Raw genomic sequence first — 27,874 nt, forward strand, 5'->3', positions numbered from 1 at the left:
TACGTTAGGAGTCTGAGGGCGATATAGTACTGCATAGGTCCGCTAAAGCATTCTTTAGGGCAGATTCAGATGGACTCCCAGGACATGGTGGAGGTTTCCATCAGTCTTTACTCCTGTGGACTGTGCTCAGTTACCATTAATTCAGTGTGTAGTTGACACTAAAAGTTGTTAATGTCAAAGTAGACGCAGATCTGACTTTGAAGAGAATAAGAGGTCTTAAATCAGATTGAGCTGCTGATCCAGACAGCATTTTCCCAAGGTTGCTTGAAGAAATGGGAACTGTGCTAAGTGAACCCCTTGCTCATCTATTCAATAGTTTTCTGGCATCTAGAGATCGTTTCTGGTGATTGGAGGGAAGCTAATGTTGTACGGATGTTCAAAAAAGGCAACAAGTCAGACCCATGAAATTTTAGGTCCATTAGCTTGACGTAGGAAAGTTGCTAGGGGGGATCATTAGGGATACCCTATATGAGCACCTAGACAGAGAAGGGGTTATTAGGGACACGCAACATGGCATCTGGAAAAGTAGGTCATGTCTTACTAATCTGGTTGAATCCTTTGAAGAAGTTACCAGGTTGATGGAAGGAGGTAGACTTTGTATATTTGGACTATCAAAAAGCTTTTGATAAGGTACCTCACAATAGGCTGCTATATAAGATAGAGTCCAGTGGAATTGGAGGGCAGGTTCTGGGTTGGATGGGGAATTGGTTGCGTTCTCATAGACAGAGGGTTGTCATTAATTGTCGTGGCTCCATGTGGAGACCAGTTACTAGTGGAGTCCTGCAGGGATCAGTGTTAGGACCATTAGTCTTCACGATTTATATCAGTGATCTGGATGAAGGCGTTGGGGGTACTGTCCGTGAGTTTGTGGATGACACAAAGATCTGTGCTAGGAATAAGCCATTCAGCCCCTCAAGCCTGTTCCGCCATTCACTTGGATCATGGCTGATCTGTACCTTAACTCCATCTACCCACCTTGGTTCCGTAACACTTAATACCCTTTCCTAAAAAAAATGTGCTGGATTCAAAACCCTTGATGAGAAGAAAAGATTACAATCTGATCTAGATACGATGGAGAAATGGGCCCATATTGGGCAGATGACATTTAATGTTAATAAGTGTAGTGTGATGCATGTTGGTAGGGCTAATGCCAAGCATGTATTCACCATACTGGGTTTGGAATTGAAGTCTGTTGAAAAAGAAAGAGTCCTGGATGTAATAATGCACGAGTCTCTAAAGGTTCACAACCAGTGCTGAGAAGATGTAACGAAAGTAAACAGGGCATTAGGATATACAGGTACAATACAAAATAAAGAACATCATAGTGTCCCTGAACATCTTGGTTAGGCCCCATTTAGTATACTGTGTCCAGTTCTGGTCCATCACATGGTGGGAGATATAGAGGCCCTAGAAAAGGTTCAGAGGAGGGCCACTAGATTAATACCTAGTCTAAAAACCCTTAGCTATTACGATAGGCTCAGGGAGCTGGGTCTTTTTACTCTAGAAAAGCACTTCGGGGAGGCTTGATTGAAGTATTTAAAATGGTGAGGGGACTAGACTGTAGATGTGGACAAATTATTATGAGAATTAGTAACTTTTTATTTGAATTAGATAATTTAAGGAGAACGAGAGGTCACTTATGCAAGCTGTGTAAGCACAGAACTGGGTTAGATGTCAGGAGGTTTATCTTTGCCCAGGGAGTCACTGTTCTTTGGAATAAGTTGCCGGCTTATGCAGTTGATGCAGGTTCGCTACAAACATTCAAAAGGGAGCTGACCCAATACTTGGAGTAGGCTGATATCGCTGCATACAAAAGGTAGGTGGGATGTTGGATAATGGACTCTGTGGTCACTGCTATCTCCTGGAACTCGTCTTTGATCGCCTTTGGGGGGGGGTGGTCGGAGAGGAATTTCCCAAATTTCTTTTTTTCCTGAATTGGCCTCGGGTTTTTTTAAATCTGTTTTTTTGGGGGTCTCCCAGGAGAGTACATGGCTGCTGGTGGGTGGAGAATATTGCGTCATGTTGCTTAGTTGTAACGTGGTTGAATGGGACAGACTTGATGGACCAGCTGGTCTTTTTCCACACATCTTTTTGTACGTTGTAACCTATCTCTAACCTGTTGACCAGCTTCTAACTCATGCTGGAAAGTCCGAACGTGTGAATGATTCTGGATGAAGACTCGATTGAACATAGTTGTGGTGACCCCCAAGGTTGAGCACACTCATGCTCACTGTCTAGGCTCGCATGTGAAGAACGGCTGCTTGAACGAGATACGGGGGGCTATTGTATGCATGGAACTGTTCCCTAGTAAGGGTCAGCGCCTTGAGGGGAGAAGGAGAGAAAACTGAAAGGAATTTAAAAATGTATAGCCCATGTTTACAAGCTATCCAGCTCATTAACATACTTGCAGAAATATTATTTATTTGCTTGACCAATACTAAGCCCCAAAACTATTCAACTAATTAACATAATAAGCTATACCTATTTTCTGTTCAAGTTGATTGCTACACATCTAATTTAGAATATCATTACATGCCCTAAATCAACACACTACATTCTCGAAGTTCCTAGTTTTCCCTTGAACTGTGAAATATGTAACCAGCTTCATCAACCAGAAGTACACAGTTATGTGCTCAGCCATGTTTGTACCCAGCTACAGAAACTGTCACAGGTTCCATTTTTCAGATCGACATAAAGATCCCATGTTACTATTTGAAGAAGAGATGGGGAGTTCGCCCGTTGTCCTGGCCAACGGTCTCCAGGAAAGACTGGAGACACTGGGGCTCTTTAGCCTAGAAAGGAGGTGACTGAGAGGGGACTTTATAGAAATGTGCAAGATATTATTTAATGGCACAAGTAAAATTAATCCAGCGCACTTCTTCAAGGTGTGATAGAATACTAGAACTACGGCATAGGTTAAAACTGGTGAAAAGAAAGTTTACGAAAGATATCAGGAAGAACTTCTTCACACAAAGAGACAGCAACACCTAGGATGGCCTTCCAGGTAGGGCATTGGAGAAAAAGCCCTAGCTCAGTCAAGATCCAATTAGATGATGAGATGGGAGGATACAGGTCTTTTAGTCTGATTGGATGAGCTAAGGTGAGCTGAATGGTCCATCTCATCTGTATCCACCTTGTCATCGCTTAATTGAGGTTCCACCAGGTGGCTAGTGACTGTGAAACCATGAGCCAGCACCTTCGGGAGAAAATTGGAGGTAAAAATTCTCTTTGTTGTTTAAAAATATTATGATCTCAAATTAATACTTTCTTAAATTTAGGTCCCACTCCCCAGATTATATACACATGGACAAATGTGATCACTACCACAGTATGTTCTAAGGCCAGATGAGACGCACAAAAGGAAAGCTTTAGAACTCCCTGAAAGCATACCAAGGCCCTATAACCTATATACAGAATTGGACTGGTCCTGTAAATCATGGAAAGTTGAAGGCCAGCTGAAAATCTTGTGTATAAGGAGATTAGCAAACCATGAGCTGCTTACCACCTCATGGGTGACTCTCTTATGAAGGTAAGCTCTATACAGCTAAAAGCTGGAAACAATAAGACCATACACAGTCCCAGAATATGAATGTCAGAACCAGGCATAACAGTTACTGTGAAACGGTATTGAGTCCCTTCTGATTTGAAATGGAAGAACAAAAGCTTGAAATAAAGGATGTAAGTTCTTTTTAAAAATTTAAATAGTTTTCATTTTCTTTTGACTAACTGCGATCAGACCACTGTTAGTCACTTGAACCAATTCTGGAGCAATCAGTGTACAATCAGTTACTGAACCTTTAATTAGCTTGGCTTGTTCTCTTTGTGCAATATTTTGTTTTAGTAAACCGTGAGGTGACTGGGACAAAGTCAAAAGGTTTGAAATATCAGGATGTCAGCTAGGCTTAGTTCAGGATGACCTTCTGAAAGATTTCTAATATTCCCAATTTTGGGAACATTTCCCATGTTTGAAAGTGCATGTATGTGAGGAATCCTCAGTTCACATCTCCATTTCCAAAAGTTGCATGTCCAAAAGTACCTCACAATTGATAGAACATTCAGACAACTGATAGAACATTCTATCTTGTAACATTCTCTTTCATAATCCAGATTGTGACCTTTGCTGATTTATTTTGCTCCCAACAAACCAAACAGGACCTCTGTCGGGTAAGATTTTATCTGCAGGTGATACTAAGGTGGGTATGGACAGGGACCCATTATATGGATCCCCATCCATTTTTCTGCCCACAAGAATTTTGGCATCACTTTCACTGTATGCTGGATACCCCCGTCCAAATATGGGCAGGTGTATTTAAATGAAGCGGTAATATCATGCATCCTATTTTCACCATTCCTGCCTCATTCACATTGGATGTTAATCACAGCTCTATAAAACAGGTATCCACTGTTGCTGGGCTACTGAAAAGTTGGAAGTAAATTTAAAAAGACACAGCAGGTACTTGTATCCTTAAAATCTACTTCTGACTCGTTTTGCATTAGTTTTGTTTTCTACTACTGACTACTGCTTGCCATCTATCTTTGAGATAGATTTTAAGTGGCTTTGTACAATGCATTCATGAAGGTGTCGATGACGTCTCTTGCCTTACCTGCCCTGGTCAGATCATTAAACTTCTTGTGGCAGACCAGGGATCAAACCTGGGACCTTGCTTGTCTGCATGACTCAGTTCTAAGTTGGGTAGTGTATTTACCAATTAAGCCGTCAGGGCACCTTCCCCACATTACATATAGTGCTAATTTCAAGTTAAAGGAGAACAATAACTTGTGTGATTCATATTGTGAACCAGTTATGATGACTTTCTCAGATTCAAATGTTCCGTGTCTTCCTCTCAGGTTCTTCAAACAGACCTCATGTGGGTGTATCTGCTCACTGCTGTTTTTCTGCTGGCCATCAGCTGGTTTATCAGGGACCGTCAGAAGATCAGTAATGTCAAAGACAAGTACGTCTTTATCACTGGATGTGACACTGGCTTTGGCAACCTCCTGGCAAAACGCCTGGACACGCAAGGATTCCGTGTCCTTGCTGGCTGCCTGACACAAAAAGGAGTGGACACCCTGCAGAGGAGCAACTCATCCATATTAAAAGCTATCTTGCTGGATGTGACTGATTGCAGCAGCATACAGAAAGCAGTGGACTGGGTCCAGGCAGAGGTGGGAGAGAAAGGTAACCATGATCATAGATTAACATTCAAGGAAAAGTCTTGTTCTTTAACAATTTAAACAAGATAAAGCACCATGGCGACCTGCTACAGACAAAGCCACTTTAGTTCTTGCATCGCTAGCACCAATAATACCCGGCGTGCCGTGGCCAATTATGGCATCTTCTACAACTGTCAGGTTGAGATCAGGTAACTCGGCACAGACCAATCCATGTTTTCCAGCAGATGTCACTAAATAGTTACCAGGAATGGGAAACTTGTCTGATTTTCCCCTCCTTGGCCAGGATACTAAAGCACCCAAGATACTGAGGTACTACTAAAGCCACCTGGCTGAGAACAGTTAACTCAGCACAGACCAGAAGTTGAACATGTGATTTCCTGGTCTGCGTGACTCCGTTCTACACTGGTCAGTGTCCTTACCAATTGAGCCATCTCACAGCCCTTTTTAGTATAGCTTTATGATGTGATCCAATAACCATAAAATATGATGTCCCTGTTCAGGCAGCTACAAGGAAAACATTGCCTTCTGCTGTCTTCGCATGACTTCTTTCTGTACTCTAGAACTGTGAGGCATTAGGCAGGTAGTTCTAGCGCACAAGGAGTCAGCAGAATGCACTGTTAAGATGGACGTGACTGACTTTGTGTACTATTTCAACAAAGAAAGATGACCAAACCTGTTGTGCCGCACTTAATTTTTTACTCATAAATTGCCCTTTATTTCTTTTTTAAAACTTGAGCATTGGAACCCAGAGTTACCATGGAAATGATTGCTCCCTGGTTAAGAGTGCCCATTCCAGATGTGTTGAGGTTTTGACTGGTCGAGTCTCGTAATAATGTATGAAATGTGACCCAACACAGAAGATTCCAAACATACTATTGAAGCAGGGCCGATAACAGAAAAATCACATTACTCTTGTGGTGCAGAGTCTCGTTACTGGTCTGAGTGAGGAAAAAGTAATAAACAGAACAGCCTGAAATCTACAGATTTCAGCAGCAATTCTTGAATGTGTCACCTTTGCCCTTTCTTTTACAGGCCTCTGGGGTTTGGTCAACAATGCGGGCAGAGCTATTCCCATTGGTCCAACAGAATGGATGAAGATGGAGGATTATTATACGGTCCTGAATGTGAATTTGATTGGACTGATGGCGGTCACGCTGACCTTTCTCCCATTGGTTAAAAAGGCCAAGGGGCGGATCGCGAATGTGTCCAGTGTTATGGGAAGGATATCCTTTGCAGGTGGTGGGTACTGTCTCTCAAAATGTGGAGTGGAGTCTTTCTCCGACAGTCTGAGGTTAGCATCCCAACTTTTATTGAGTTTTTAAAAAAAATCTATCGTCAGGGTCAAACCAACATGGGTGCCATTTATGTGTGTCTCAGTCAATCGTAAATCTCACAAAAGTGCAGAAATGTTCTTAAATTTCAGCAACACAAGATGTTTGCACAAAAATAACCTTTCTTGGCTCGCTGTGTGGAGCCCTTTTTTAAAAAAAACTGTTCTAAAAGGGTGTGATTAATTTCAACATTCCTTTTTAGATTTTATTTTTTGTCCATTATTGCTGATCGTTTGAAAACCATTGCTTTACTGGTGACAGTATTAACCATATTTAGAAGGTGTCAGCCGTGGCTCAGTGGTAGCACTCTCTCACCCCTGAGTTAAAAGGTTGTGGGTTCAAGTCCCATTCCAGAGAGTTGAGCACAAAATCAAGGCTGAGACTCCCAGTGTAGCACTGAGTGGGTGCCAACTTGCAGATGAGACATTAAACAGAGGTCCCGTCTACCATCTCAGATTGACATAAAAGATCCCATAGCACTATTTCGAAGAAGAGCAGGGGAGTTCTCCAATGTCCTGGCCAATATTTATCCCTCAACCAACATCATTAAAAAAAAACAGATTATCTGATCATTATCTCATTACAGTTTGTGGGATCTTGCTGTGCACAAATTGGCTGCCACGATTCCTACATTACAACAGTGACTACACTTCAAAAAAGTACCTCATTGGCTGCAAAGCGCTTTGGGACGTCCTGAGGTTGTGAAAGGCGCTATATAAATGCAAGTCTTTCTTTTGTATGGGTTTGGAGCTGATCCAATACTCTCAGTTGCTGCTGAAGAACCCTGGGTTAATGACCATCTCTTCTGCTGGTCCTCAGTCTGCGAGTGATACAAGTCCTCAGTCTGCGAGTGACAAAATTTTTGTGGCAAAGCCAAAAATACAATTTTCGACAGGAAACCTTTTGGGGCTCTGACAAGTATTGAATCCCTTATGAAAACTTTAACGCTCAAAGGTTTAAAATCCTGATCGCATATCTTCAATTCTATGATCATTTACGTTGCTCCCCTTGGTCTCTGTGAATCATTCTGCTGTGATGGTATGATGGCTTATATCTGAGCTCCAGCTCCAGTTGTGATATTCAGGGCAATAATTCATGTGAAAAGCAGGATTTTTGTTGGATAAAGCTATCAAGGGATATGGAGCTAAGGTGGGTTAATGGAGTTGAGGTACAGATCATCCATGATTTAATTGAATGGTGGAGCAGGCTCGGGCGGTTGAATGGCCTCTTCCTGATTCTACGTTCGAGATCTCTGCTCCACCAATGCAAGCCTCTTGCTCAGCCCCAATTTTCATCGCTCCACCATTGGTGGTCGTGTCTTCAGCTGCCTAGGCTAAGAAAACAGAGAGCAGGGATAAACGGGTCATTCTCAGGTTGGCAGGCTGTAACTAGTGGGGTGCCGCAAGGATCAGTGCTTGGGCCTCAGCTATTTACAATCTATATTAATGACTTAGATGAAGGGACCAAGTGCAATGTATCCAAGTTTGCTACCGATACAAAGCTAGGTGGGAAAGTAAGCTGTGAGGAGGACACAAAGAGACTGCAAAGAAATATAGACAGATTAAATGAGTGGGCAAGAAGGTGACAGATGGAGTATAATGTGGGGAAATGTGAGGTTATTCACTTTGGTAGGAAGAATAGAAAAACAGCATATTTCTTATATGGTGAGAAACTATTAAATGTTGGTGTTCAGAAAGACTTGGGTGTCCTGCTACAAGAACCACAAAAAGTTAGCATGCAGGTACAGCAAGTAATTAGGAAAGCAAATGGAATGTTGGCCTTTATGGCAAGGAAGTTGGAGTACAAGAGTAAGGAAACCTTACTACAGTTGTACAGGGCTTTGGTGAGACCTCACCTGGAGTACCGCGAACAGTTTTGATCTCCTTATCTAAGGAAGGATATACTTGCCTTAGAGGCAGTGCAACCAAGGTTCACTGGATTGATTCCTGGGATGAGAGGGTTGTCCTATGAAGAGAGGTTGAGTAGAATGGGCCTATACTCTCTGGAGTTTAGAAGAATGAGAGGTGATCTCATTGAAACATATCAGATTATGAGGGGGCTTGACAGGGTAGATGCTGAGAGATTGTTTCCCCTGGCTGGAGAGTCTAGAACTAGGGGGCCTAATTGCAGGGTACGGGGTTGGCCATTCAAGACTGAGATGAGGAGGAATTTCTTCACTCAGAGGGTTGTGAATCTTTGGAATTCTGTATAGAATCATAGAATCATAGAAGTTTACAACATGGAAACAGGCCCTTCGGCCCAACATGTCCATGTCGCCCAGTTTATACCACTAAGCTCGTCCCAGTTGCCTGCACTTGGCCCATATCCCTCTATACCCATCTTACCCATGTAACTGTCCAAATGCTTTTTAAAAGACAAAATTGTACCCGCCTCTACTACTGCCTCTGGCAGCTCGTTCCAGTCACTCACCACCCTTTGAGTGAAAAAATTGCCTCTCTGGACCCTTTTGTATCTCTCCCCTCTCACCTTAAATCTATGCCCCCTCGTTATAGACTCCCCTACCTTTGGGAAAAGATTTTGACTATCTACCTTATCTATGCCCCTCATTATTTTATAGACTTCTATAAGATCACCCCTCAACCTCCTACTCTCCAGGGAAAAAAGTCTCAGTCTATCCAACCTCTCCCTATAAGTCAAACCATCAAGTCCTGGTAGCATCCTAGTAAATCTTTTCTGCACTCTTTCTAGTTTAATAATATCCTTTCTATAATAGGGTGACCAGAACTGTACACAATATTCCAAGTGTGGCCTTACTAATGTCTTGTACAACTTTAACAAGACATCCCAACTCCTGTATTCAATATTCTGACCAATGAAACCAAGCATGCTGAATGCCTTCTTCACCACCCTATCCACCTGTGACTCCACTTTCAAGGAGCTATGAACCTGTACTCCTAGATCTCTTTGTTCTATAACTCTCCCCAACGCCCTACCATTAACGGAGTAGGTCCTGGCCCGATTCGATCTACCAAAATGCATCACCTCACGTTTATCTAAATTAAACTCCATCTGCCATTCATCGGCCCACTGGCCCAATTTATCAAGATCCCGTTGCAATCCCAGATAACCTTCTTCACTGTCCACAATGCCACCAATCTTGGTGTCATCTGCAAACTTACTAACCATGCCTCCTAAATTCTCATCCAAATCATTAATATAAATAACAAATAACAGCGGACCCAGCACCGATCCCTGAGGCACACCGCTGGTCACAGGCCTCCAGTTTGAAAAACAACCCTCTACAACCACCCTCTGTCTTCTGTCGTCAATCCAATTTTGTATCCAATTGGCTACCTCACCTTGGATCCCGTGAGATCTAACCTTATGTAACAACCTACCATGCGGTACCTTGTCAAAGGCTTTGCTAAAGTCCATGTAGACCACGTCTACTGCACAGCCCTCATCTATCTTCTTGGTGTACCCCAGAGGGCTGTGGATGCTGAGTCATTGAATGTATTCAAGGCTGGGATGGATAGATTTTTGGACTCTATGGGGATCAGGCAGGAAAGTGGAGTTGAGGTCGAAGATCAGCCATGATCTTATTGAATGGTGGAGCAGGCTCGAGGGGCCGGATGGCCTACTCCTGCTCCTATTTCTTATGCTCTTAGGCCCTAAGCTCTGGAATTCCCTCCCTAAACCTCTCCACCTCTCCACCTCTCTCTCCTCCTTTAAGCCGTTTCTTAAAGCCTACCTCTTTGACCAAGCTTTTGGTCACCTGTCCTAATATTTATGTGGCTCGGTGTCAAATTTTGTCTGATAATCACTCCTGTGAAGTGCCTTGGGATGTTTTTACTACATTAAAGGGGCTATATAAATGCAAGTTGTTGTCCCTAACACAAATTAATGGATAAAGGGACTTTATGCTATCAGTTTACGGACATGCCTTATTTATTGAATCTTGTCCATTTCCCGCATCTCTTTTTTTTCTTAGACGGGATATGCACCATTTTGGTGTTCGGGTTTGCATCATTGAGCCTGGCTTCTTCAAGACAGCTGTGACAAACTTGGAATCCATTGAAAAGAGCCTACAGCAACTGTGGGACAGACTGTCTCCAGAAGTCCGCGAGTGTTATGGACAGAAATACTTTGAAAAGTGTAGGTGGCCTTTAGCTGAGTCTGATTGAATGCAATATAATGCTGTACATTCTGACCATCAGAATACTTTTAAGGAGTTGGATCAAGCTCAGTTAGATATTTACATCAGTAGAAAGCCTGGGTTCCAGCACCTGTTAATGAGAAAAGTCACCCTGATAATGAAGATGTGGGGCTCAATTTTGAAATGGTGGTGGGTTGGTAGCAGGGGGGTGAAGGTGCGCGTGGCAAACCCAAATAAACAAAACTTACCGTTTCCGACGCGAGTGCATCGTAACTGATGGTGATTAAAGTTCTCTCCGGGTTTCGCGCCTGGCAGCCGGCCTGATTGACTTGCTGGCTGCCGACAGGAGCTGCAACGCGAGGTAGGGGGAGAGACAGAGAGAGAGCCAGACGTCATCCGGCGCTGGAACGGAAGACTAGGGGAGGGAGTGGAAGATCAGGGGGGAGAGGGGAAAGATCGGGGGGGGGGGGGGGGGGGGAAGAGTGGAAAATCGGGGGGGAGAGGGGGAGATCAGGGGAGAGAGGGGGAGATCGGGGGGACATTCGGACGGGTGAAGGGGGGGACATCGAGGGAAGAGATCGGAGAGGGAGACATTGGACGTCGGAGCAGGGTGGAAAGGTAGGTTGATTTTGTGTTTTAACTTTGCAATGGTTTTTTATTTAATTTATTTTGTTTCTTTTTGCCTGATCCGGCCCTTCACGTTTGGTTTCACCAGGCGTGGGAAAGCCGCCCAGGTAAGTTAAAAATCGTTCTAATTACCTAATATGTCACAAGTAAATTGCCTTAAGTACCTCAATGAGGTACATTTGGCTCTTTAAACTATACCGGTGGGACTTCCGGATGCCGGATGCCCGCGCGCACACAGGTGCGTCTGTGGGGAACTCGGAGGTTGGTGGGTTGGAGCCGGCTTCTGAACCCGCTCTGCATTTCTGCAGCCCCCTGGCCCCCAACGCACCCGCAATTTACGTGTAAAATCGAGCCTGTGGTGTCTACTGTTGACTAAATGCAGAATAACATGAGTGACAAAGCATTGGTATAAGTGGCTCTGTTTTCTTCTAAAGTTCTGTGGTGGTGTTGTCCCTCATTCATAGTCAGTGAGTGAGCATTCTATCTTTTCTTCCCCTGTCCTCACCCTTTCCAGGTTTTGAACAATAATTGGGGAGCCCTGGCCGTTTTTTCCCTACTCTAGGGTACTTGTGGTGGTGTCCCTACCACTGCCTCAGTTGAGATTGGTCAACTCAGGGATTGAATCTAAGACCTTTTCTGGCCTGTTTGGTTCAATGCCACACCAGGCAGTGCATTTGCCCACTGAGCCAACCTGGGCGCTTGATGCATCTACCTCAAAACCTATCTTGCTGAAATTCTCTGATTGGAATTCTAAAGTCCATTTTGTTGTAGTCCATCAAGAGACCGGTTATTAAAGTTTGATCTGCTTACATCATCAGAGTGACAGGTCAAACCTTTGCTGGGTGTTTTCCACCGATTCTGCCCACTTCAGGAAGAGGAAAGCACCCAACAAACACTCATTGGCATCACTGGCTGTAGCCAGTGTCGGAGCAAATTTATCTCAATGGTGGCATTGTGGGTTGGGGGAGGGGTGGTGGTTATGGTTAAAAAGAAATGAGAAGGTGGTAGGGGAATCCATATCAAGTTCACAGATCTTCTCATTATTGTCAGTAGGGTGTTACTGGGCTTACCAGACCTTAGGTTTTTCTCCCCCCTCCCTACCTTCACCCCCTCCTCCCCGTTCCCCTTCCCCCCCTGAAAAGTTTATTGTAGGCCAGTGCCTTCAAGAAGTATTCATACGTCTGAACGTTGGGAATTTTTAGTAAAAGGAGAGGTGGACAATATTTGAAAGTGTTTTTCTTTCTCTTTCCAGATGTGAAGGTCCAGAGGTTTTCCATGAATGTGTTATGTGACAGTGACCTGTCCAAAGTCACAAACTGTATGGAGCATGCCCTAACTGCCAGACACCCTCGCACACGATATGCTGCCGGCTGGGATGCCAAGTTATTCTGGATCCCGCTCTCTTACATGCCAACCTTTCTTAGTGACGTCATGCTTACTCTTCTGTTGCCGAAGCCTTCCCAAAGTGTCCGATAAATGGGAGCGGAAGTCAGTCGGAAGATCAGACTGGAGTGAAAGGACTCTTCCAATTCACAACAATTCTAGGGGGCCGATTTTCAGCAGTTCCACCCGGCGGGAACAAGACGGCAGCAGGCCGAAAATAGAAGGTCCCCACCCATCCCCACTCCCAATATGGCCACCGCATTTCTGACCCATGGTCGAAATGGGCGGCCAGAGCATCTACCTGTTTCAGGCGGGACCCTATTTTTAATATGCAAATCAGATTCCCACTCCGGTTGTAGGACCCTGATACAGTTTTGAGGTACCAAGCGTGCATTGCACACACTCTGCCCATTGGTACCAGGCATTGAGTGGTCTAACCAGCATGCCCTTAAAAGGACCACTGCAGGCCGCTCTGCAAACCGGTAAGCAAAAGTCTTGTGTGTGTTTCTTGTGGGGCCCGGAGGAGCATGAATGCTCCTTCTGGCCCCACAAGAAATCTTCCGGCCCACAGCTGACCCGTGTTCCCCCCCCCACAACATGGAACTTCTGCCTCCGATCCATAAACGAGCCGTCAAAATTTCCGCCCCTCCCTCCCCTCCGAACCAGCGTTAGGTCAGTAACTCGTCGGCATTATGGCTGGAAGTTGACTGCTGAGGGTCATTGGGTGGGCAGAACAATTGCACTGTTAACTTCCAGTCCCATGTTGGCCCAAAGTAAAATCGCCTCCTAGATGTTTAGTAGATGAAAGAACATTTGTAGCTTGATCAGGCTTTAGAGGGGCCAACTGTCGTTTTGCCATAGATATATTGACGCCTTTGCACTGGAGCCTGTCAGATGACTGATACTCCTATCTTCAAATATGTGATTGGCGCACTGTGCCACAGGTTGGCAGACCTTGGTTTCAATCCCTCCCTTGTCTGGCATTTTCTCTTAGCGATCCCTCAGATGGCAAATTGGAAATATTAATTGGGCCTTTTGACCACTGAGGAAGATAGTTAGCTGAAAGTGGGAAGAAATAGGCAGAGGTTCTAGCCTGGGTTACACAGGAGCACCTGTAAGTGCCATTGGTGAATGCCAGGAAGAAGCCAGTCGTTAACCACCCTTCTCTTATCTGGATTCCAGAATTCACAGCCAAGGAGTCTATGAAGGGCAGAAAATACATTGAAAATATGTGGAGAGTTCCCTGATGCTTTAGGAGTAGCTGAGCTAAGAATTTTGGCTAAGCAGGAGGCGGGGGGGGAAATCAAACTTGCCTGGAAAATGACTGCTGGCTTCTTTGATGGTTCAGTGGACTGTGAGGTGTGGTACTGAGCCTTTCAGACCCAGAAATGTAGTACCCCTACCATCACCCCCACCTGCAATCAGTCGATTCAGAACCGACCAGGGATCGAACCTGTCCAGGTTCGATCCCTGGTCGGTTCTGAATCGACTGATTGCAGGTGGGGGTGATGGTAGGGGTACTACAATTGGCCTCAGCAACCCTGGGTTAGGGAAGGATAAATCAGCCAATGCGTCCACTCCTGATTGCTATCCAGTGACTCCCAGCTGAAATCAGCTCATGCTTGATTAATTTGAGATCCCACGATTGAATAGACTGCCAACACTCACTGTCTAGACTTAGATGTGAATAATGCTGAACCTGGCAAAGTGCTGGAGGACACCTAGCACCTGAAGAACTCTACTCCAGCAAGGAGTCTGTGCCTTCTGGAGAGGGTGGAATTGGTGAGGGATGTAGGGAGGGAATGAAATGCATTATCTCTGTAACAGATCAAAACTCCAGCTGTGTTGCGTAATGATAGCTCCTAGATTATCATGAATGGTGTTGGCTAACTATTTTATAATAGAAGTGGGAATACCGAAATCGTGCAATAAATCTTCTAACACTTGTTTGATTTGAGATCTAATTCCTTCTTTTTAACACAGAATTACAAAGAATCTACAGCACAGACACAGGCCATTCGGCCAAACTGGTTTATAATCCACATGAGCCTGCTCCCACCCTACTTCGTCTAACCTGGAGGAAGTGCAGATTCTGTCATCAATATTATTAATTTAAAAATTATTAAGTCTCTTCTTGGCTGAGTGGGTAGCGATCTTGCCTCCGAGTCAAAAGGTTGTAGTTTCAAGCCTCACATCCAGAGACTTGAGCACAAAATCCAGGCTGACACTCCAGTGCAGTACAGAGGGAGTCAGTACTTTTGGATGAGACGTTAAACCCACCTCTCAGGTGGACGTAAAAGATCCCATGACACTTTTGAAGAAGAGCAGGGGAGTTCTCCCCAGTGTCCTGGCCCATATTTATCCCTCAATCAACAGCATTATCTGACCATTTATCACATTGCGGATTGTGGGAACTTGCTGTGCACAAATTGACTCCTAGATTACAATGATGACTACACTTCAAAAAGTATTTCATTGGCTGTAAAACGCCTTGGAACGTCCTGAGATCATGAAAGGTGCTATATAAATGCAAATTCTTTCTTTCTGACAAGGTCCCACAGGCACCAGCATCAATTAACGAAAGAACTCAGTGAGGATCTGAGAACCACCTTCTCAGGGCAAGTAGGGATGGGCACTAAATGCCGGCCTTGTCAGCAACACCCACATCCAGAGAATGAATTGAAAAAAAAGGTAGCGTACATTTGAATAGGAATACCTGTGACTACATACTTGGCTATACTACAGCCAGACTTGATGTGATACAATGGTTTGTGTCATAACCTATTGTTTATAAAATAGCCCTTAATTGATGCAGAACCTGCTGCTTTAGCTGCGGGTTTATTCCTCATATCCACGACTCCATGAGGAAAACATTCCTTCTCTCAGTTCTTTCATGATGCTTGTTAATTTTATACAAACGCCATTGCAGTTGGATAGGCATCGGGTAATGGTTACTTGGGTGAGTTAGTGGAGGGGCTGGCAACATGTGTGGAACAGTACCCCAGCAAGAATTGGTGCCTTTAAGACATAACAATGGGTAGGACGTTCAAACAACTTTGCAGGTGTGTGTAAGTGAGCAATAATACCAATATCCACAAGAGGGCAGCAAATATGTTTCCTGTTTGGTAAATGGTATTAACCATGTAAAATGGTGTCATTTGATTTTTTTTCTGTTTGAAGAATTCTGTGCAATAAATGCAACTGAGATAATACTTGATACTAAGAATCTCTGGTGAATTTGCAAGTAGGATAAATATCGATATATTGTTACTCCCCTGTCACATTGTCCTGACAGGTTAGAACATAAAAAATCAATGATAAGAAGAGGCCATTTCTCCCATTGCAGCTTATCTCTCTGGTACTTGAAATCTCCCATCACGGCATTTAATTATATTCAAATAACCCTGGTGTTTTAGCCTCAGTCACCTTATAGATTACTTTGAATGAAGAAAATCTTCCTAATATCTGTTTTAAAACTATTTCTCACTAATTTAAATTGATGTCCTCATGCTTTCTTGTCTTACTTTGAAGCAATATTCTGAGTTTACCATTTAATATTTCATATAACGCAGTAAGGTTCCCTAATAATCTCCTTTTGAAGAGGTCGAGTTTTTCTGACCTTTCTCCTTCACACTCAGTCTTGTTGTTCTTCTAATCACTCTCTTCAGTGTTTGTATATGATGTTTTGTGCTGTGGTAACCAGAATGGAATCCAACATCCTACGTGTGGTCCAACCAGTTCATTGTAAAGCTGCAGTATAACCACTGTAGACAAGTGGAAGCAGATTCAATAGTAACTTTCAAAGGGGAATTGGATATATACTTGAAGAGGAAAAAAATGCAAGGCTATGGAGAAAGAGCAGGGGAGTGGGACTAAATGGTTAGCTCGTTCAAAGAGCCAGCACAGGCACGATGGGCCGAATGGCCTCCTTCTGTGCTGTAAGATTCTATGCATTCGACTCTTCTGGCCTATGTCTCTCAAAAGTGATGAGCCTATCGTCATTCCCAGGCCCCTTTCCAAATCCCCTCTGCCAGTTCAATCCCATCCATTGCATACTTATGAGCTGTATTCTTATGACTGGTATGTAGTACGCTACATCCATCACCACTGAATTTAGCCTGCCGTTTGTCTGTCTAATTGTACAGTTTGTCTAAATCATTATGTAAACCTTGTGCGGCACCCTCTTGTCTCTACTACTTTCTCTGTCTTAGTGTCCTCAGCAAATTTGACAAGCTTATATCTAAGGGGTAATTATATCAGTCTGCACTCCCTGCTCGGAGCCTCACCCAGGAGTGCTTACTATCCCACCCTGCACTGTGAGCCCAAATGTCCAACATACGCCCCCAAAAGGCCAGAGTCCCTGCTGGGACGTCGAGAATTACCTCCAGTGTCAACCTGCAGGTCACTAATGTAGATTAGAAGCAACAAGAGTCCAAGCACTAACCTCCATGGGACTCCACCCAACACCTCCTCTTCTCCCACCACCCCGTATTCCAACAGTATGATCCTTTTTGCTTTTAATTTTGTAGACTTCTGATCCAGTGCCATTTGTGTAGACCTGGGGGTTCACGTACACAAATCTTTGAACGTGGCAGGACAAGTTGATATGGCTGTTAAAAAAGCATACAGGATCCAGGGCTTTATTAATGGGGGCATGAGAGTACAAAAGCAAGAATTTCTTTTACTCAGCGAGCTGTTACGACATGGAATGCACTGCCTTAAAGAGCGGTGGAAGCAGATTCAGTAGTAAGTTTCAAAGGGGAATTGGATAAATACTTGACGTTCTTGTGGCGATGATGCTCCCACAATAGTGTTAGGTAGAGAATTCCAGGATATTGAGCAGCGGGGATGAAGGAACGGCAATATACAATTATAGAATTACACAGAATGTACAGCACAGAAGCAGGCCATTCGGCCCAACCGGTCCATGCCAGCGTTTATGCTCCGCACGAGCCTCCTCCCTCCCTACTTCATCTAACCCTATATATGTTCTGGAACCATCCTCGTCTGCATAGCTCAATACTGCCACAGCTACTGAGCCATTAAAGTAGCACTTGATCACATGGATGTCATGACAGCAAGATGTCTCAAAGAAAAATACCTCAAAACAATTCAAAATGGATATAATTGACTCCCTGCCACTCTCCATTGGTTTATATTGGCTTGCAGAGTGTGTGTATTCATATCAATTAATTTTAAAATATATGCAAATCTTACAGTGACCTCTGTGAGAGGTCTCCTGTGAAACATTAATTAATGCACCATCTGGTAGTGCCAAAAAAAAAGTTTGGTTTATTTTTGTAATGAAGTTATTGTTTCCCCCTTATCCCCAAATTAGCCTCTCAGTACCACACACAAAGGCTGAGAGAGCAAGCAAGTCCCTGGCTCCTGGGCCTGGTAGGATGCAGCTCAGAATTTTGCCACAGGGTGGTGCAATAGAGACACTCATGGTGACACTCCAGAGGGGAGGCTCTCAATCACAAACTCATGACCGACCGCTCTGTGGCGCTAACAGTCCATGTCTGAAAATATATTTGCCACTTTGTGAGAAGCACGCTTTAAAAATCACCCATATTATTTTATCTCCCCTCCTCTCCTGAAGTCACTGACTCTTGCTGGGGCACAGTTTCAGAGACACCACCTGCCCTCACCCAAGTAGTCATTCTTCATGTGTAAGCCGAGTGTGTAGGCGAGCTGTTTTACTATTGGGGGCATCAGTGCCAAGCCCAAACCTGCTCTCACTGAATGCCCACATGCTCTCCAGTAAGAATCACTGAAAAGCAATCAGGAGCACAAACCCTGGCCAATTTCCTCCCTCCTTACCCCTGCATGCCAACTGTCAGTAATAGGAACATTAGGAACAGGAGTATGCCATTCAGCCCCTCGAGTCTCTGATTGAGTCATTGTGATGTTAACTGACATACAACTAAAGCATAACATCCTCCCCTTTGTATTCCAACCCCCTTTGAGATAAAGGCCAACATTCTATTAGCCTTTTTGATTGCTTTTTGTACCGGCGTATCAGCTTTAAATGATTTGTGCACTTGGACACCCAAATCTCTTTGCACCTCTACAGTTTCTAGTTTCTCGCCATTTAGAAAATATTCTTCTGAAGACACTGACTCCTTGCTGGAGTACAGTTCCACGGGTACTGACAGTCCTCGGGTCCTTTGTCCAAGTAATCATTCTTTATATGTAGCAGGAAATGTCAGCAGGTTATTTGATCATGGGGGAACGTCATGACAGAGGAGGAGGGAAGAAAATTGGGGAAAGAAAATACAATCACACAAACAATGCTACAGTTTAACAATAACTGATGATCATCATATTCTGAAAGTAGGGTTTATTTTGCTTAGGTAGGAACTGGTTGGAAACTACGGGGGAAAACTCTCCAGTAGTTGGAGCACAAAGGAAGATGGTAGTGGTTGTTGGAGGCCAATCATCTCAGCCCCAGGACATTGCTGCAGGAGTTCCTCAGGGCAGTGTCCTAGGCCCAACCATCTTCAGCTGCTTCATCAATGACCTACCCTCCATCATAAGGTCAGAAATGGGGATGTTCACTGTGTTCAGTTCCATTCGCAACCCCTCAGATAATGAAGCAGTCCGTGCCCGCATGCAGCAAGACCTGGACAACATCCAGGCTTGGGCTCATAAGTGGCAAATAACATTCGTGCCAGGCAATGACCATCTCCAACAAGAGAGAGTCAAACCACCTCCCCTTGACATTCAACAGCATTACCATCGCCGAATCCCCCACCATCAACATCCTGGGGGTCACCATTGGCCAGAAACTTAACTGGACCAGCCACATAAATACTGTAGCTACAAGAGCAGGTCAGAGGCTGAGTATTCTGCGGCGAGTGACTCACCTCCTGACTCCCCAAAGCCTTTCCACCATCTACAAGGCACAAGTCAGGAATGTGATGGAACACTCTCCACTTGCCTGGATGAGTGCAGCTCCAACAACACTCAAGAAGCTCGACACCATCCAGGGCAAAGCAGCTCACTTGATTGGCACCCCATCCACCACCCTAAACATTCACTCCCTTCACCACCGGTGCACTGTGGCTGCAGTGTGCACCATCCACAGGATGCACTGCAGCAACTCGCCAAGGCTTCTTCGACAGTACCTCCCAAACCCGCGAGCTCTACCACCTAGAAGGACAAGAGCAGCAGGCACATGGGAACAACACCACCTGCACATTCCCCTCCAAGTCACACATCATCCAGACTTGGAAATATATCGCCGTTCCTTCATCGTCGTTGGGTCAAAATCCTGGAACTCCCTTCCTAACAGCACTGTGGGAGAACCGTCACCACACGGACTGCAGTGGTTCAAGAAGGCGGCTCACCACCACCTTCTCAAGGGCAATTGGGGATGGGCAATAAATGCCGGCCTTGCCAGCGACGCCCACATCCCATGAACGAATAAAAAAAAAAGTGCAAGCTCTGATCAGTTCCAGGGCCGATGGAAGAGAAGAGGACCGACAAAGGTAAGTGTTCAGTTCCTTTTGTGGGCCCCAGAGGAGCAGGAGTGCGGCCAAAAGTCAAAATCTATCCCATAGAATGATACAGCACAGAAGGAGGCCATTTGGCCCATTCTGCCTGTGCCAGCTCTTTGAAAGAGCTATCCAATTAGTCCCACTCCCCTGAGCTTTCCCCATTGCTCTGCAATTTTTTCCTTTTCAAGTATTTATTCAATTCCCTTTTGAAAGTTACTATTGAATCTGCTTCCACCGCCCTTTCAGGCAGTGCATTCCAGATCAGAACAACTCGCTGAGTGAAAAAAATTCTCCTCATCACCCCTTTAAGTTCTTTTGCCAATTATCTTAAACAATCATGTTTGCCACGGGGCAGGGCGGCCGCGTTTGCCGCGGGGCAGGGCGGCCGCGTTTGCCGCGGGGCAGGGCGGCCGCGTTTGCCGCGGGGCAGGGCGGCCGCGTTTGCCTCACTTAACGACTCTGTCAAGTTTTGTGTCTAAATGTTCCCAGTCTCTCCCTCTCCCCGACCCCCTGCTTGCATCCAACACACACACACACAAATGTTAACTCACTGCCTTTCTCAAGTATTGCAGACTTAACAACTAATAACCAGCACCCCTCTCAATCTCTCTCAGATACGAGTTAGCATCATAGCTGCAGGTTGACAGAAACAAAATGGCTAGAGATGGGAAACGGAACAGGTATTTTCAAGGATATCATAAATGTGGTTGTGAAGAACATATTTATGATTTTGGTAGAGGCATCAGAGAAACTAGTCACAAATATATTTACATGTGACCAGAGCAATCCTTAACCATAGACCAGTACAAAAGAAGTTTTAAAGAAATAATGGTTTAATGATATATTTCATATAATTATAAGGGAATATTACAATAAATCACTCAGATGAGCTGATCCCACAGTTTTCTCTGCACCTGCAGTGGTTACCCTGAACTGAAACCATTTTTTAAGGAATTCAGAGTGGATCAAAAATGACATTTGAGCAAAATCTGGTCACACCTGACTTGCCTGGAGGTAGGAGTTAGGGAAAACCCGCCCATTAACCCTGTGCCCTGCTATATATTCAAATGTTTTGAAGTTAATAAATCGGCAGTGCACCCTTCCTCTAAGTGCAAGTTAAGAAAGACATTAGACATGGCAATTAATGGATGGGGACACTGCTAGAGGCTGGGTGCAACCCACCAGTGAACATCACAGTGACTCAATCAAACTTTTGGCGATAGTGTAAAGGGGGCAATATCAGTTAAGCCGCTCTTAAAGCACCTCACCTGACTTTCGCTTCTGTTGGCTTCAATGGCGACAAAAATCGAGAGCGGTACATAACGGGCAGCCTATCTGATATCGCCCCGTTTATACAATCGCCAAAAGTTAAATTGCACCCCCTGGAGTGTTAAATGGTCTCACTGCTGGTGTGCAATCTTAAACTGGTTACACAGCCTGGGGACAGGTTGGCTCTCTGCCCTGTCTAATGGGGGGAGAGGAGATATAATAGAGGAAATAACTAACTTTAAACACAAGGAGAATAACGAGCTCCCCCTACCATAGCTCAGTGGTTAATGTGCTGGCCGAGTGCAGCACTAAGTTAGACAAACCAAGGACGGAGCACTTAGCCTGCATTGAATTAGTTAACCTCAGTCCTGATAGCAGGGGAAAAGAAGCAACGACAAAAAGACTTTACATTTTGAATTATTTTGAAGATTCAGGACAATTATTTAACTGGATTTTCAGTCATTTGCAGGCCTCAGGCAATTGTTCATTTGTATGCGTGCATGTGTGTGGCTGACACAGAAACATGAGAGTGCAGTGAAATACATGATTAGAAAGTGATTATGACACAAAGCACTGGTGTTTTATAATTGAGCAGACATCACTAGCAGTGCTCAGCGCAAAATACGTCCAGTCCTTGTATAAGGATCACGAGGACGCGCATTAAACCCTGGCTAAGTGACAGCTCGGTTTCTAAAGCTGCAGTCGTATTAATGCAATTAAAGCAGGCAACGTAAACCCAATCAGGGGGTAGCTCTGATATATAATGCAGAAAAATCCACTTGACAAACTCCAAAATGATTCTGTAAAAGAAGTTAAGTCCTACACCCTTGGCTTTTCCTCCATGTCATTTCATGTTCCTGGGCCATTTTGTCCAATTGGACACTAAACCCCCTCATTCCCCCCCCGCCCCACACCCCCCACTCTCTCAATTGCAGCTGTCTTTTCTCCTCCCACTCCCTTTCTCTGCCAAAGGCACCAACTCCACGGGTGCTGGCTGTTCTCGCCCAAGGGACCATTCATCATTTGCGTTGAAGCTAGGCGCCAAATGTTGGTCGGCTATTCTACCGCACGGGGCATCACAGCCGAACGGGAACCTGGCCCTTCCCCCCCTAATACACACACGTCCGCACTGTTCTACAGCAGCTACTGCACAGTGATCAAGAGCAGGGACTCCAGCTGTTATGTGGGGAGGGGTGGGTTCTCTCCCTGGTCTAGGGGGCACTGAAGACAATTGCTGGCCAGTGCACCGGCTGAGATCAGCTAACTCAAACCCGGGACCTTCTAGTCAGGATGGTTTAATACCACACTGGAGTGTGACCCTGCCCACTGGACCTTTGAGGGAGCCTGGATTTATTCCACTTTCCTCATGAAAACTAATAAAGAAGCCTGCAATACACCTGCCTCCATTTCCTCGTGTGTTAAGAGCAACCGCAGACTACTTATGTGACATTGAAAGTGAACTGCTTGGTGCACTGAGGGGTGATTTATAATGAAATGATTTCCTATTGTATTACTGTCTCAGTACCACAGGAAAATTGATCCAGGATGTTTTAAGTCAGTGCATTGAATCTTGCTGACTGCGTCTCAGACACCCTGTTGTGTTCATTTCATGAGCTCCCTCTCCAAATTAGCATCCGTCCTCCTCAGTCAGGAAATTCTAATGCAAAGTATGAGACCAGTAAATAAGGAGCTGAGTACAGCAATTTAATCAAGGCCAAACAGGCAGTAGAAGAATGTCCTTATCAAAAAGGACACTGGCAAGTGAGACTTGAACAATGGGCAAACCTTAGGTTTAGTACATTCAGTCACCAGCTATATACCTCAAAGATAAGAACCTGCATTTATATAGCGCCCTTCATGTCTTCAGAATGTCCCAAAGCCAATGAAATACTTTTAAAGTATGTCAGCAAACATGGCAGTCAATTTGTGCACAGCAAGGTCCCACAAACAGCAACACAAACAACTTGTATTTATATAGCACCTCGAACATAGAAAAATATCCCAAGGCGCAAAAATGGATGCTAATCCAAAGAAGGAGATAGATCTAAAGAGGTGGGTTTTAAGGAGGGGAGAGAGGTGGAGCAGCAGAAGGATTTCAGGAGAGAATTCCAGAGCTTGGGGCCGAGACAGCTGAAGGCACGGCCGCCGATAGTGGTGTGAACAGAGGGGTATGCTGAAAAGGCCAGAGTAGGAGAAAATTAGAGTTCTTGAAGGAGGAGATTATAGGGAGAGGCAGGGGCGAGGCTATGGAGGGATTTAAACATGAGGATGAGAATTTTAAATTGAAGATATTGGTGGACCAGGAGCCAATGTAGGTCAGCAAACACAGGGATGATTGGTGAATGGGCAGCAGAGTTTTGGACAAGACAAATAACCAGATGATCTGTTTTAGTGATGTTGGTTGAGGGATAAATATTGGCCTGGACACGGGGGAGAACTCCCCTGTTCTTCTTCGAAATAGTGCCATGGGATCTATTACGTCCACCTGAGAGGGCAGATGGAGCCTCGGTTTAATGTCTCAGCTAAAAGATGGCACCTCCGACAGTGCAGCACTCCCTCAGGACTGCACTGGGAGTGTCAGCCTGGATTATGGGCTCAAGTCTCTGGAGTGGGACTTGAACCCACGACTTTCTGAGGTGTTGACTTGGGGCAAAAACAGCATGGAGCATCTGTAACCTGAGCCATATGGACGGTACAATGAGATGAATACAGCCTTCTTTCCTTACTCTGTTGACTTCTTTTTCTTTTTCTCTGACATTAATAGAGGGTGTTTACCATCAATATGAATGCTGGGTTGGCACTCACTCCATTAAGTTCCTATTATATTTATATTGCCATTAACGCACAATGCCTGGAGGAGATCCGTGTAAACAGAGTGTCAATGTGGAGGAGTCTGTTCAGATTGCATTAAAGAAAGAAAGCACCTGCATTTGTATATTACATTTGTGAATATTTTCATATGTGAATATTCCTTTTGTATGTGTTGAGTCCGGTACAGTAATATTTGCATACTTGGTCACTTAAAATGCAAAATAATATGGTGACTATGATCCAAACTTTCATCATCACATGCCTGCTGTTGACTTATTGCTCTCATTTCTTCCTCACATGTCCTGGTAATAAATCACCTGTTCCAGGAATCAGAAGGTATGTGATAAGCAATAGCAAATGAACAGTAAGACACGTTCCAGCAACCAGAGCTTTTAATGCAAGCTGCAATTTTATTTCCACAAAGCAGAAGGCCGTCCAAACCAGGGCCGAGTGCCTGAACCGAAACAATGGAGGCGGACACACTGCACAACCCCATTCATCAGGTGTGGCAGATTTCAGCTCATTCAGTACCTCATTACTACTTAACCAGTGGATCAATGGCGTGACTGCAGGCATGTTCTGATTGCCTCTGTTATCTGTGTGTTCCAATGACTTCCTGAGTGTTTGTTAGGACATCCAGCTCCCTAAAATCTGCCTGCAGGACCTCATCCCTCTTTCTACCTATGTCGTTGGTACCGATATAGACCATGACGTCTGGCTGTTCGCCCTCCCCCTTCAGAATGTTCTGCAGCCACTCAGTGACGTCCTTGACCCTGGCACCAGGGAGGCAACATACCATCCTGGAATCACATCTGCGGCCGCAGAAACGCCTGTCTGTTCCCCTAACTATTGAATCCCCTATCACCATTGCTTTCCTGATCTTCCTCCTCCCTCCCTGTACAGCTGAGCCACCCATGGTACCATGGACTTGACTCTGGCTGCACTCCCCAGGGGAGCCATCGTCTTCACCCATATTAATACCGGTTAGAGAGCGAGATGCACTCAGGGGACTCCTGCACTACCTGCCTGGTCCTCCTTGTCTGTCTGGCGGTCACCCAGTCCCTTCTCTGCCTGCACTCTCTTAAGCTGTGGGGTGACCACCTCCTGAAACGTGCTGTCCACAAAACTCTCAGCCTCGCGGAGGCACTGCAGTGATGCCAGCTGCTGCTCAAGCTCCGAAATCCAGAGCGCGAGCTCCTCCAGCTGACGACACTTCCTACACCTGTGGTTGTCCAGGACATGGGAAGCGTCTTGGAGTTCCCACATGGCACAAGATGTGCATTCGACGGGACTGAGATGTCCTGCCATGCCTCGATTTATTAGATTATTAACTAAACTTAACAAAAATAAACTAAAAACTTTAAATTTAAAAAAAACACTCACCAGCTACTCACCAATCAGCTCCTTCCCTTGTGCTGACATCACTTTTTTCTACCTCGCTCCCTGACTCCAGCCAATCGCCTCCCTGTGACGTCACTCCTTGGTTTTTCTTTTCGATCCCACCACCTCCTCCGCTCCAGGTGAGTTTAGGCCTTCAGGCCTCGACCTTTATTTGCTCGGTTAATCCCGGGGATGAGGGGGTGGACATATGAGGAGAGGTTGAGTAGATTGGGACTCTACTCATTGGAGTTCAGAAGAATGAGAGGCGATCTTATTGAAACATATAAGATTGTGAAGGGTCTTGATCGGGTGGATGCGGTAAGGATGTTCCCAAGGATGGGTGAAACTAGAACTAGGGGGCATAATCTTAGAATAAGGGGCTGCTCTTTCAAAACTGAGATGAGGAGAAACTTCTTCACTCAGAGGGTAGTAGGTCTGTGGAATTTGCTGCCCCAGGAAGCTACATCATTAAATAAATTTAAAACAGAAATAGACAGTTTCCTAGAAGTAAAGGGAATTAGGGGTTACGGGGAGCGGGCAGGAAATTGGACATGATTTTAGATTTGAGGTTAGGACCAGATCAGCCATGATCTTATTGAATGGCGGAGCAGGCTCGAGGGGCCGATTGGCCTACTCCTGCTCCTATTTCTTATGTTCTTATGTTCTTATGTTCCCTCTTCTGCTCCAGTTCTCCACTACTCCAACTACAATGGGCAACTGTTGGATAAAGCTCTGGTTAGATCGCATCTGGAGAACTGCGTTCAATTCTGGCACCGCACTTCAGGAAGGATACACTGGCCTTGGAGGGGGTGCAGCGCAAATTCACCAGAATGATATTGGGGTTAAATTATGAGGACAGGTTGCATAGACTAGACTTGTATTCCCTTGAATATAGAAGATTAAGGGGTGATCTAATTGAGGTGTTTAAGATGATTCAAGGATTTGATAGGGTAGATAGAGAGAAACTATTTCCTCTGGTGGGAGAGTCCAGAACAAGGGGGCAGAACCTTAAAATTAGAGCTCGGCCGTTCAGGGGTGATGTCAGGAAGCACTTCTTCACACAAAGGGGAGTGGGAATCTGGAACTCTCTCCCAAAAAAGCTGTTGAGGCTGGGGGTCAATTAGAAATTTCAAAACTGAGATTGATCGATTTTTGTTTGGCAAGGGTATTAGGGGATATGGAATCAAGGCGGGTAGATGGAATTAAGATACAGATCAGCCATGAACTAATTGAATGGCAGAACAGGCTTGAGGGGCTGAATGGCCTCCTACTGTTCTTATGACCAGAGTTATTCAACCCACTTTCTTCCCCTCCACCCCCGCAAAACAAAAGGATTTATCATACATTCCTTCAGTGACGTTGCCCTCCCCAGTTTGTTGAGCAATGTCTATGTTTAATCATAGACTCGGTTTGCATTACACATCAACAAGCCACCCCACACCATTGTGACTCAGGGTCACGCCCTTTCCAGTTTGGAATCATTCTAGTTTTTGACTGGGGTGTTCACATTTGTACAATGTAGACCTGGGCAGCCCCACCATACCTTACTCGGAAATGGCTGTGAGTGGCTGAGTCACGCAGGCCAATAGGTCCCAGGTTCGATTTTCTGTCTCTGCTGGGTTAACTGAGCTGAGCTGAGCCGAGGCAGTAGTTGGAGAACCATGATTGACCTCAGCGCCCCTGGATCAGCGAGGGGATTAAAAAAAAAGTCAGAGTGTCTGCTCCTGATTCCTATCCGATGACTCCTGTTGGAAAGGGTGTAAGATATGGCTGTTTATATAGCGCCTTTAATGGAGCAAAACATCCCAAGCTGCTTCACAGGAGCGATTATCAAACAAAATTTGACACCATGTCAAAGAAGGAGACAACAGGATAGGTGATCAAAAGCTTGGTCAAAGAGGTAAGTTTTAAGGAGCACCTTAAAGGAGGAGAAAGAGGCGGAGAGGTTTAGGGAGGGATTTCCAGAGCTCAGGGCCTCGAAGACTGAAGGCACAGCCGCCAATGGTGGGGCGAAGGAAATGGGGATGTGCAAGAGGCCAGAGTTGGAGGAACGCAGAGCTCTGGGAGGGTTGTAGGGCTGGAGGAGGTTAGGCTTGGTTGTGGTCCTCCACAAGATCAACCAGGCTGCATTAGGCTCACACATGAGGAATGCCGCTTAAGCGAGGTGCCAAAGGGCAACTGGCACCCACTAGAGTTGTACCTCAGCTACAGTTGGCACCTCTGGAAGGGGGGGGGGAACAAAATTGCCATTTTTTTCCCCTTTTCTTCTGTGAACCATG

The 27,874-nt window shown here is 45.1% G+C and overlaps 1 protein-coding gene across 1 annotated transcript; it reads left to right on the forward strand.

Annotated features, from left to right (window-relative positions):
- Nucleotides 1–1,767: 1,767 nt before the first annotated feature.
- rdh5 (retinol dehydrogenase 5 (11-cis/9-cis)) lies at nucleotides 1,768–14,046 on the forward strand. Its single transcript, XM_067976331.1, has 5 exons — nucleotides 1,768–1,816; nucleotides 4,849–5,179; nucleotides 6,208–6,466; nucleotides 10,459–10,622; nucleotides 12,503–14,046. Exons 2-5 carry the CDS (start codon nucleotides 4,867–4,869, stop codon nucleotides 12,724–12,726), a joined length of 960 nt encoding a protein of 319 aa, XP_067832432.1. The 5' UTR covers nucleotides 1,768–1,816; nucleotides 4,849–4,866; the 3' UTR covers nucleotides 12,727–14,046.
- Nucleotides 14,047–27,874: the final 13,828 nt, after the last annotated feature.

This window comes from Heptranchias perlo, chromosome X, assembly GCF_035084215.1.
Source record: "Heptranchias perlo isolate sHepPer1 chromosome X, sHepPer1.hap1, whole genome shotgun sequence".
NCBI classification, from domain to species: domain Eukaryota; kingdom Metazoa; phylum Chordata; class Chondrichthyes; order Hexanchiformes; family Hexanchidae; genus Heptranchias; species Heptranchias perlo.